The sequence below is a fragment of the Neovison vison genome, chromosome 13 (assembly GCF_020171115.1).
Source record: "Neovison vison isolate M4711 chromosome 13, ASM_NN_V1, whole genome shotgun sequence".
NCBI classification, from domain to species: Eukaryota; Metazoa; Chordata; class Mammalia; order Carnivora; family Mustelidae; genus Neogale; species Neogale vison.
In genome coordinates, this window is record NC_058103.1 from 48,565,102 (window position 1) to 48,577,992 (window position 12,891).

A 12,891-nucleotide genomic window follows, 5' to 3' on the forward strand; every position below is an offset into this window, starting at 1 on the left:
CAAAGAGCGGGGCCGCCCCCTCGGATACCGAGCGGGCCCCCGGCTCCCGGCGGGCGGGGAGACCGGCCGGGCTGTTCGCGGGCGGCCAGGAGGGGGAAGGGCCGCGACCGGGCCGCGACTGCGGGGCGCCGGGGACCCTCCTAGGCCCGCTTGTCCGCGGCCCCCGGCGGGGCGGAAGGGAAGGGGCTGGGCCGCTCGGGGTTGTAGTGGTTGCTTGTCCCTCGTGCAGGCGGAGCTGCGGGCAGAGGCTCCATGTTGGGAAGCGGCGCCGCTCGTCCTCGTTAGCGGGAATCGGGGCGCCGCGGGCTGAGCCGGCGGGGGCCGGGCCCTGAGCGAAGATGGAGGCCCCGCTGCGGCCTGCCGCGGACATCCTGAGGCGGAACCCGCAGCAGGACTACGAGCTCGTCCAGAGGGTCGGCAGCGGCACCTACGGGGACGTCTACAAGGTGAGGCAGGCCGGGCCCGGAGCCGGGCTCCTTTCTTGAGGTCGGCTGGCTCTCGGGAATAGGGCCACTTTCTGGCGGAGTATGAGACGTGGGGAAGATGCCTTTATTGTTGCATCTTGGGGATGTAGCGGCCTGGGTTCCTTCTTTACTGAGCTCAGAGCACCCTGTATTCATTGCTTGCTCGGATCGCCACCAACACGCAAAACTAACCACACCTTTGCAAACCACGGTGGTGCTGTGTGTGTGTGGTATAAAGGCTTTTTATGTCTTTTTTGTGGCATTGAGGAAAGTTCGAATCTGCTTCGCACATGAGGATGTGCTAGTCTTAGCATGGAAAAATGCTTCATGGAAGACAGTAGATGAGAAAGAATATTGACATTAGGCATTTGCATTTAAAGAAAAAATTCTTAAGTGGATGAGCTTGATTTAAAAGTCATTATGAAATCAGGTCTGTCAATTGTAAGCAATGTAATACCAATTAAAATGATGTGTGCACAGACATTACTCTGTGGAGAATTCAGCTTTTCCTGGCAGATGTTTCATCATTTGTATTTGGTTGATTTTTTTCCCCCCTACTTTAGCAGTTCCTCTCTCAGGGATTTAGAACATTCCATGACCAAGAAGGGGTAGGAGCTGTTGTCTTCTTAATTGTGCTCTTTTGCATTATTTGAGATAAATGGGGAAGGGAAAGTACTTTTAATTTGGGATTAAAGAAAAATTATGGAGAAGCAAACAATTCTGTAAATCCATTGAGTTCTTGAAGGATTAAAAAGAAAGAAGATTGTTTCAGATTGTTTTATGGTTTTTGTTTTCTATTTTAAAAGAAGCGTTAATGCAATTCATATGGCTATATTAAAGGACATTTCCTTTGATTTTTGCAACAGTTTGTTTATTGGGTTTAATCATGATATATGTTCCATTATTCCAAACAACACTCCTGCATATAGCTGAAATGGCCTCCTTTCATATGGGTAATTTACTGTCCACTCCTCTGGGGTATGTTATTGTATTGCACAGATGGTAAAATGTAAAGAAAACATCCTTTTTTCCCCTCCTTTTCTGCTTTTATTATTCCATTAATAATAATGATGCCAAGTGACAGCTCTAGTACTGTGTTATTTTACTGAAATGGACTGTGATGGATAGACTTTTTATTCGTTAAAAGGGCATTTGAATCTTCTGTGTAGGCACTCTTCTAGGTATGGGGTGGTGAACTATAAGGAAAGTCCCAGTTCTTGCCCTATGAATGCCTTTGAATTCAAAGTGGATAATAATGACAGAATCCTCTTTATGTAGAATTAGAGGTAATTAACTCTTCATTGTTTAGGTATGGATTAGCCATTTTGTGGAATGCTCTTGAAAAAGTTGAAATTCCTCTTTTGCCTTCTTAGTCCTGTTTTTCAGCCATTTTCATCTTATGATTCACTATGAATTAGATCAGTTCAGTTCATTTAGTGAAATAGTCTAAATTCCAGTTCTTGTATATTTTATCTTCTCCCTCTATAAGAAAATTTAAAGTGTCTTTCCCACAAAAGTCTCAAGATTTCCACTTAAAAAAAAATAAGTATAATAACTATAGCAGTTCTCTGGAGAATGATTTTATTCTTGCCAGGAAAAGCAAAGGGTTACAACCCTTAAAGGGAAAACTAATGCTTGTCTTTGACCCTGGAACTTCCCTGCCTTGTGTCTCTCTTCCACAGCTCCTAAATGGAGGATCAGTGACTGAATATTTATCATACATCATCTTCCCCTCCCCACCCCCCAGCCCCATCTCCTTCCTCACCACATTCATGCCCTCTCACAGTCATATATATATATTCTTGGCCAACCTCTGAATCCTAAATATCTTCAAAATCCTGGTTCCTTATCTTTTGTTTTCCTTTTTTCTAATTACCTGGAATCACCTGCAACCCTACCTTCAAATGTTGCTATCTTTCCTGTCCTCAAAAACCTTCCTCACAGGCTCCTCCAGGAAGCTCCAGTTCTTCCCCTTTCTCGCTCCCCCCTGTTACTTTCCCCTCTTCAATCTGTTCTAGCTACACTGACCTATTTGCTCTTCCTTGAATATAATAAGCATCTTTTTACCTTTAGGCTTTGTTCTTGCTATTTCCTCTGCTCAGAATGTTTTTCCTCAGACAGCCATGGCTTGCTCCCTTCCCTCCTTGGTTTTATACCCTCCATCTTTTTTTCCTAATTTATTTTTTTCTTTGTACCTGATCACTATGTAACATCTTTTATTTTTTCTTGTTTATTATCTGTTTCAATCCACTAACATACTCCATGAGGGCAGGAGTTTTATCTGTTTTCACTTCTCTATCACTAACAGTACCTAGAATTATGCCTGGTGCAGAGTAAGTGCTTTTAAAAATTTAATGAATGAGTGAATGAGTAACAATCAATAATTCTATCACCTAGTAGTCTGGGCATATTCTTTTGACATTGTAGCACTAAGCACTTAATGCTCTGTTTATCTGCAGTGCCTATTATGATATCCTGCTATGTATTTTTTGTACAAATTTTAATTATTTGAATTCTCTAGGAAAACTCTGGAAAACTATTTCATAGCATACCCATTTTCAGCTAAATACCCATTTTCTCTAAATCCTACAGATTGTGTCAGCTTGTATTTACTTCCTTTTATATACCTAAAAACGTGTAACATTCAGAATGTAGTGCTGAAGTTTTGAAGCTCAGAGCAGTTGGAGTAATTTTTCTATTTATCGCTGTTTCTGATGAGCTAAAAATCTTTGGAAGCTTTAGAAGTATTTTCAGTCAGTGATACAAACTAGTAAAATACTAACGGTAGAAAATAATGAAGGCAAATTAGTTGCTCTTCTAGTCAGGTACCACCTATTTTTCTTTATAAATACTACAACTAGAGCAACTATTTGGAGCAGGATTTTATTCTTGCCAGGAAAAGCAAGTATCTTATGAAACAGGAGCTTTAAAAGTACTACAGCTTTGAGACTCTTTGTGAATTATGTGTATGCTCTTCAAAAACACAGGTCCCCTCTGAAGCTCCAGTCTTCGCTGAGAATCTCCAGTAGGGGAGGGCTAGGTCTTAAACTGGCTATTCCCTGGTTGAAACGATAAGAATTCTTTTAGATAAATAGAGCAAGAGCAGGAAATGGTAGAGGGGAAAGAAACAAAAGAGAAAAGAAATGTGGTGGAAGATGGGTGAAGGATTAAATTTCAGCTGAGCAAACTTTATTTGTAATTAATGTTAATATTCAAAATCTGCCAACAGGAAGAGGAAGTCTGGAGATTTAGTGTTTTCACTACGTTCTGTCCACAGAAGAACTAGACATGTCAAATGATCTAGATAATTATAGTATCATGTTATAGTTTATAATTAACAGTACAAGCCATTGAAGTAGCCTTTATCAAAATGTTTGTATCAAAATTTTTCCCAACTTCTATTCCAGAGACGGTCTTGAAATCTTTTTTGTTTGTTTGTTTGTTTTTAACCTTTTGTGGGTTATAAATTCAGAGTGGGCAAACCCATGCATTTTTTTTCTAATTTTCATGCTTTTTCTGATTGATTATACAAGTATGATTATACAAGTATGACATGTCTAGCTACAGGAGGGAAGGAATAGATGCCTTTTGCTCATCACTGTGTAATAGCAGAGAGATAGATGCTCAATAAGTATTTGTTGAATGATGTTAGTTATAGAAAATTACCCAGAGCTAATACAGTTAATAATTCAATGTAGTTTATTTCAGGCTTTTTTTCCCTAATATTTTTAAACCAGTATGTTTCTAAAAATGGCTCTTATAAAATAAGGGTCACATTATATATCTTTTTCCTGCTTGAATTGGAATGGCTAGCATTTTCGCTGGTCATTAAATATTCTTCAAAAATAACATTTTTAGGGGTGCCTGGGTGGCTTAGTGGGTTAAGCCTCTGCCTTTGGCTCAGATCATGACCTCAGGGTCCTGGGATTGAGCCCCACATCTGGAGACTCTGCTCAGCGGGGAGTCTGCTTCCCCTCCACCCCCCTAATCCCCCCCACTATTTGTGATCTCTATCTGTCAAATAAAAACAAACAAACAAATAAACATTTTTAAAGGATCTGTTAAACAAACACTCATTTAGTGAATCTAAGTTTCATATTTGCTTTCAATTAGGAAATTTTTTTTGCAATTATAAATAATGTATAATTTGTATTCAGATCTTTGTCATGTAGTTTTATAATTTCCGTGGGTTCTTCTGGATGCTGGATGAACTGGGTTCACTGGGGCAAATCCCTCTTTTATATATACCCTCCTTTTTTCTCCTTTACACCAGAAGTCACGATTCTGGAATGACTTGAGGCATTTGAATCATGTTTCAGGATCCCTTGTATAGATTCATTTATTCTGGAAATATTTATTGAGTACCAACTAGATGTTAGGGTATGGGATAGAGATGCAAGAAAGAGAAAGTACACTATCAATATGGAATATGTAATTTAGTCAGGAAAACAGGTGTGAACACTTGTAATAGTGGAAGCGCCATAGTAGAAGTAAAGTCAAAGAAATACCTAATTCTGTCTTTCTTGGGAATAGGGGAAGGGAGGAGAGGAGAAAGAACTATGAAGTGAACCAGGGAGGATTAACAGAGGAGGGGGCATTAACTGGATTGTAAAAGAATGCAGAGTGATTTTTCAGGTGGACACAATGGGAAAGATATTTCAGGCTATGGGAATAGTGAGTACAAACACCTGGCATCTTGAGAAACCATGACGAATTTTGAGGGATCTGCATCTCCAGATTTGGTTTGACCAAGGATGGCAGAGATGTCATCAATGGAGAACATAGGCGATTTAGGGGCAGAAAAGGACCAGGTAGTGGACCTTATACATCATGTCAAAGAATGTGGACTTCTTTCTGTAAACCGAAGAAACACTGAAGAAGACAATCTTTCATGTTGTAGAGGATGGATTAGGTAAAGTTGCTGGAAGTATAAAGACCAGTTATTGAATTATCCAAATGGGAGTTCGTGCAAGCTTAAATTTAGGCTCTGGAACTGAAGATAAAAGGAAGGGATAGATCTGAGTCATATATAGAAGATGATCAAAATTACCTGGTAATTAATGGGGGGGAAGCAAGTAATCAGTGGCATTTAAAATTCTGACATGGGTGCTGATATTGCTGCCATCAACAAAATTAGAAAATACTAAATGTTTGGGTCTGGATCTTGTGTCTGGTTTTGGACATATGGCATTGCATTAGTGGGTATGTAATATAATAGATGGTAGGAAATGTAGCTCTGGCCTTGAGAGATGAACTGAGGATACAGGTTTGGGAGTTATCATCACTTTATGGGGTGATACCTATGAAGTATAGGTGAGGTCATCCAAGAGAGTTTATAGGAGAATTGAGGAAATGCTGCAGTGTTAGAGTGGTGGCAGAAGAAAATGATATATTGAAGGTGTCTGAGAAGCAACAAAGATGGATGAGGAAGTTATTTTCATAGTAATCAAGATTTTAAGAGCTCATGTCTGTCATCTCCTGCATCCATTCTTTCTCCCTTCTGCTTTGACCGCAATGAGGAAAATATATTGATCTTCAAAAATTATAAATCTGAAGTTTTGTGTCATTTCTCCTTTTTTCTCCATGTCCATGGAATAAAACCTTAGAATAGTATACACTTTAAGGCCCTCCCTATCCTGATGTTCTAACCATACGGAACTTTATTCAGTTCCTTATATGCTCTGTACTCTCCGTCCTTCAGGTTTTTACTTTTTCTTTTATTAGAATTTTCATCCTCTTCTTTCTCCTCTATATTCTACTCTACAAGTGTTTTGTTTTGTTGTGTTTTGTTTTTGTTTGTTTTTTTAGATCTGCCTGTTTGTTTATTTGAGAGAAAGAAAGCATACAAGTGGGGTGGTGGGCAAAGGGAGAGGGAGAGAGAATATCTCAAATAGACTCCCCGTGAGCATGGAGCCCAAAGAGGGGCTCAGTCTCACCACCATGAGATCATGACTTGAGCCAAAATCAAGAGTTGGCCACTTTACTGACTGAGCCACCCATGCACCCCTGGGTTTGTTTTTAAACATTACATTTTCAGGGAGGCCTTTTGTGTCCTTTAAATAGAATCATATCTCTTTGCTGTATAATTTCTTACCCTAATACTCATCATTCATCACATATCATTGTTGCTGTCAGTCTTCCTGTTCTGTTTGAACTGCATGAGAACAGAGACCTTGTGTTTACCGTTGAATCAGCTAGCCTGGCATAGTGCCTACCAGATAGTATGTGCTCAATAAATATGTTTTGAAGGACTGAGCAACATATTGGTCATACAAATAAGGAGTTGAAAGGGTTTATTAAGAGCAAAAGATTCAATATCTGTAATCATCAGGAAAATGCAAATCAAAAGTGCAATGAAGTATCACCTTATACCAGTCAGAATGGCTGGTATCAAAAAGACAGAAATAACGAGCGAGGATGTGGAGAAAAAGGAATCCTTTCACACTGTTGGTGAGAATATAAATTGATGTAGCCACTATATAAAACAGTATGGAGTTTCCTCAAAAAATCAAAAATAGAAATGCCGTATGATCCAAAAATTCCACTACTGGGTATTTACCCGAAGAAAATGAAAACACTAATTCAAAATAATATATGCATCCCTGTGTTTATTGCAGCATTATTTGTGTAGCCAAGATATGGGAGCATCTCAAGTGTCCATCAGTGGATAACGAAGATGTTGTATAGGTATACGCAATGGAATATTAGTCAAAAAAAAGAATGAAATTTTACTATTTGTGATGACATTGATGGACCTAGAGGGTATTATGCTAAGTGAAATAAATCAGACAGAAGGACAAATACTGGGTGCCTGGGTGGTTCAGTTGATTAAGCCACTGCCTTCAGCTCAGGTCATGATCCTGGAGTTCTGGGATCGAGTCCTGCATCAGGCTCCCAGCTCCACAGGGAGTCTGCTTCTCCCTCTGATCTTCTCCCGTCTCATGTTCTCTCTACTCTCTCTCCCAAATAAATAAATAAAATCTTAAAAAAAAAAAAAGGACAAATACTATATGATTTCACTTATATGTGGAATCTAAAAAACAAAATAAAAATGAACAAACAAACCCAAAAAGCAGAAACAGAGCCATAAGCACAGAGAACAACTGGTGGTTGCACCAGGGAGGGGGCATGGGGCAGGGGATGGACAGAATGGGTAAAGGGAAGTAGGAGATACAGGCATCAAGTTATGAAGTGAACAAGTCACAGGGATGAAAGGTATAGCATAGGGAATATAGTCAGTAGTATTATAATAGTGTTGTGTGGTGACAGATGTATTCCTGTGAGCAAAACATAATGATAGGATTGTTGAATCGCTGTGTTGTATACTTGAAACTAATGTAACACTTTGTCAGCTATCCTTGAATTAAAAATAGAATAAATTTTTAAAAGCAAAATTGTTGAGGTAAATGGAAGAAAGTAGAGGGAATGTAGACCCCACCTTGAAGCAGTGTAGCTATGAAAGGAAGAAGTAATGAGACACACACAAGTTTTTTCCACTGTGTTTTTCCTTCCATTGAGACTGATTACAGCTTTTCAGTTATTATTCTTCGGGATTGTTTTATTACTCAAATAGCCAGGAGTGTAGGTCAGTTTAGAGAAGGAATTCCACAGGGAATGAAATCAAGACAAAGGATTTGGGAGGAATTGAAAATTGAGAAAGATTAAAGGCAAAAACTTAAGATGGAATTGTTAGGGACTTAGATAGGAAATACTTTTAAAGATTATTTCCCTCCCTTTTTTCTACCCTCCCTTTTTTCTCTCCCTCTTCCTCTAAAGTAGAGCCTCCATTGATTTCCAGCCCCTACAAGTTGTTTCCCTACAAGTGTGGTTAGGATGAGGCACATTGATATATGGGGAACTGGGATGGAGCAGGGTGATGACAGGGTGGAAAGGGGTATTTAACATTCAAGCAGTATTTAGAGAGGACTTTTATGTGCCAGACACTGTCCTGGGGCCTTGAGAAACATAAGTGAACAAAGTAGACAAAGATTCTTGTTCTCATGGAACTTACATTCTAGCAGGGGGAGAGAGAGACGATAAACATAGTAGATAAGCTGTGTATATGTTAGAAGGTGATTACAGATACGGAAAGAAGGAAAAGTTGAACAGATTAAGGGGGATCAGGATTGCCAGGGTGTGATGGGGGACGTTGAGGGTTGTCAGGGTATGCCTCATTGAGGTTAGATTTGAGTGAAAACTTGAAGCAAATGAGGGACTTAGCTATGTGGATATCTGTGTAATCAGAAGAAGTCTTAAATATCTTTCTTACTGAATCACCGGACCCTATCACTGCAGTTAAATTGTAAGCTTAGGGTCAGGAATTAGAACTAAGACATGATCATTGCCATTATCCCATCTTATTGGCGGGTGCAAAAGTACGGGTCATTATGATTTTAATTAGATTAGGTCATCTGTTGGATGTGTTACCCATTACTCTGTTTTTGTTTTTGTTTTTTAAAGATTTTGTTTATTTGACAGAGAGAGACACATTGAGAGAAGGAACGCAAGCAGGGGAAGTGGGAGAGGGAGAAGCAGGCTTCCCACTGAGCAGAGAGCCTGATGCTGGGCTCGATCCCAGGACCTTGGGATCATGACCTGAGCCAAGGGCAGACGCTTAATGACTGAGCCACCCAGGTGCCCCATCCTCTGTTATCTTTTAAAAGGATGATTTTGTAAACAAATTTGTAGCTGCTTCTTCTGCATCTCGACCAGTATTCTCTAATCTTTGAACTCTAAAAGTAGGCATGCCTAATGGCCCCAAATATGAAGGTGATAGAATATAGATGCATGTGCTGTTTCTTTTCTCTCTGACATTTGATATCAAAACATTACCTATTTTCTCTCTTTTTTGATATTAATACCATTTGTTTGAATATACTGTCATTTCTGTGCAATGGTATTCTGGCATAAGAGATTATTGGGTTTTCATGTTAGGGTGAGAGAGGGTGAATAACTTGCAAAAATGGGTTAACTGCAAAAAATAAGGACTGTGCTTCAAAAATCTTATTTAAAATTACATGTTTTATTAGGCTAGTGGATATCTTATTAAAAGCTGTTTAATTAGATGTTATGTTAAATGTTGTGTAAGGTTACTGTGAAAATAAAGTGTGTTATTAGGATGAAGTGTACTATTATGGGTGTTTACTATTTTATAAATCATCTGGTTAAATCTTTTTCTTCTTTAAATATTTTATTTATTTATTTGTCCGAAAGCAAAAGCCGGGGAACGGGAGAGAGAGGGAGAAGCAGACTCCCTGCTGAGCAATGAGCCCAATGTGGGGCCTGAATTAAAGACAGACACTTACCTGACTGAGCCACCCAGGCGCCCCCAGTTAAATCTTTATTTAGTATTTCTTACTTTGCAGAAGTAAGCTTATTTTATGACTGCCTAAAAAAAGAATATGGCTCTAGTTATAGATATGAAGCTCTGGGCCATGACTGGAGGCAAATTATTTAAAAACTCTTTTCTACCTTCATAGAAATGTGAAAACTATAGAAGTCTTTAAAATATTTTCATCTTGGTGAAGATAGACATGAAATAGTGCCATCACTGCTGCAGCTGTACAAATTATAGTTCCAGAATTAACTTGTGGATATAGCCTTCATGTTAGGCTTATAATACATTTTAATGTTTTTGTTGTTTTTATTACTTAGGTTCAGCATTTTTACTTTAACCATTATTTCCAGTGTTCTTGGTAAAGACAAATGGGATAGATCGCAGATTGACTTAGATTTCTTATTCTGCTTTTGCTTTCAAAATTTATAAAAGTTTCACTTCTCAACTTTAAATTGTGGTTTCAGACCAAATATACAGGAAGAGAAATAGGAAGGTTATTAACAAGTGATAACCTGTATTTTCAGGGCAATTTTTTTGTCAGTTGTCAAATTGTTAATTTGAGAAATGTCCGTTGTCAAAATTGTCAATTTGAGAACTTAATCCAAGTTCATATTAATTGGAGCAGGCACTTTCACTTGGCTGTGCGGGCTAATTGTACATTGGCTATTGCTCTCCAATTATGTGAGGTACTATTTAAGTTAATGTAGATAACTCTCCGTAAAAGGGCAAGATGAACTTACGTCGAACGTATCTTTATTTCTGTTAAATGTCTTCATCTTCCACTGAGATTTTGATAAATGAATTGGGAAGCCAGGCAAATAGCCTGATCTATCCTTGGAGGTGTTTGGGCCCATGAATCATACCGGCCCCCACCTTCCAACATTTTTACAGAAATGAAATCGGATTAAAATGACTAAGAGTGACTAATGTTAGTTTAGCTCTTTCATAATCAGTATATTATTTGTTTCTGACAATAATCCTATGAAGTAGGGAGAGGTTTATTATCATCACTGATTTACCAAAAAAAAAAAACCCTTACTATTTGTCCTAGATCTTACTTTGAGTAAGTGGCAGTACGAGGATTTGAATTCAGATTATCTGACTCTATAATCTCTGTTCTTTCCACTATTCTCAGCTGCCTAGCTGCCTGGGGACTGTATCTTTAAATTCACTGGGGCACACACAGCCCTTAACACGTTACTTACCACATAATAAGCTCTTAACAAATTATGGTCAGATGAAACTTTGGTGGCCTCACTCCTCTGCTGAGAGATGAGGGATTTTTTTAGATAGATTTGAATATGCACATCAGCTTCAGTTTGTGGTACTAATTTTAAGAGACACCTTTTCTTGGTTACCCCTTCTGGTCATTACTCTTATCCTCATATTTTCCAAGTTGGAACCCAGGGTTGATTTGCCTTTACTATGGAGATGACTCGGCTCATGGTCACCCCACATTGTAAATAACTAAAAAGAGAATCTGTCCTTTTTCTTAGTTGTTGGGACACTCTTCCTGCTGTGCTTCTCTTGCCCTCATTTTGTCTGGACTTTAAACTTACAGGTATTGTTATCTGGATTAACTGAGTCCCATAGATGGTACTGTGTAATGCTATTATGAATTAAAATGAAATACTAATTATTTCAGGCAGTTATCATTAACTAGTTACTTCTGTGTGCTATCTAATTTAAGGTAAATAGGACTGCCTGAGAAGGATTTGACTTTTAGCATTGTCTTGTGAACCACTGTGTTACTTCTCCTACACATGCACCTCCTTTATTAGATGAGCTGTGCCTTCTTCCTCTCTTTTTTTAAAGATGTATTTATTTTGGGGGCGCCTGAGTGGCTCAGTTGCTTAAGCGTCTGCCTTCACCTCAGGTCATGATCCCAGAGTCTTGGGATTGAGCCCCCACATCAGGCTTCCTGCTCAATGGGGAGCCTGCTTCTGCTTCTCCCTCAGTTCATTCTCTGTTTCTCTCTCTCTCTCAAATAAATAAATAAAACCTTTTTTAAAAAAGGGATTTATTTATTATTTTGAGGGAAGGAGAGGGAACATGTGTACAGTAGGGGAGGGGGAGAGGAAGAGAAAGAATCTCAAGCAGACTCCCCGCTAAGGGCAGAGCCCGAGTGGGTCTTGTTCCTAGGACCCTAAGATCATGACCAGAGGCAAAATCAAGAGTCAGCTGCTCAACCAACTGAGCCCCCTAGGTGCCCCACAACTTATACATTTTAAGTTTTTTAGCTACTAATTGTATTATATGATGGAGATGATTGGTTCCCTACCAGTTTTTTTTTTTTTCTAGGAAAATTTCCCATTATACATTAGTCATAATATATATAACACATATATAATATACAATATATTCTATATGGTATATATATGATAATACAGGTTTTTTTAATATATCACAAACAACTTTTTATGTTAGTAATTATGTACATTTTATATTTGAGTGTTATTTCTTGTATTATTTTGCAATTTAAAAAAAATTTTTGACATAGTTTTCGCTTAGAGCTTTGACTTCATCGTACAATTTTTAATCCATTATCGTTGGATTATCTCCAGGAGTTCCTTATTATAAGCAATGCTGTGATCAGTGTCCTTGAACAAATTCTTAACACAAAAATAAAACTGTTTCTTTAAGTTTTCTGAGCTTTTTGAAATTTTAGTGAATTTTGACTATACCTTCAAAAATGTGTCACCTATCAACAATGGTTCCCTTTCATCTTAAATCCTTTCTTCCTTTTACTTTGCCATTAGGACATCCAAATAATTCATTTTTAGTACTCTTCTGGATGGAACTCTCCTTTAAAAAAAAATCAATCTGTTCTGAAGGAGGGTAGGGTTATGGACATTGGGGAGGGTATGTGCTTTTGGGTAAATTGGAAGGGGAGATGAACCATGAGAGACTATGGACTCTGAAAAACAATCTGAGGGGTTTGAAGTAGCGGGGGGGTGGGAGGTTGGGGTGCCAGGTGGTGGGTATTATAGAGGGCACAGCTTGCATGGAGCACTGGGTGTGTTGAAAAAATAATGAATACTGTTTTTCTGAAAATAAATAAATTGGAAAAAAAATACATATATATATGTA

General features: G+C 38.6%; 1 protein-coding gene across 1 annotated transcript in view; it reads left to right on the forward strand.

Moving 5' to 3' along the window:
* The window catches only part of MAP4K5 (mitogen-activated protein kinase kinase kinase kinase 5), a 108,111-nt gene that overhangs the window by 111 nt on the left and 95,109 nt on the right, over positions 1-12,891 (forward strand). Inside the window, exon 2 of the mRNA XM_044231533.1 lies at positions 230-446. Coding sequence (XP_044087468.1) covers positions 339-446 — 108 coding nt within the window. The 5' untranslated portion in view covers positions 230-338. The remainder of the gene's footprint in view (positions 1-229; positions 447-12,891) is intronic.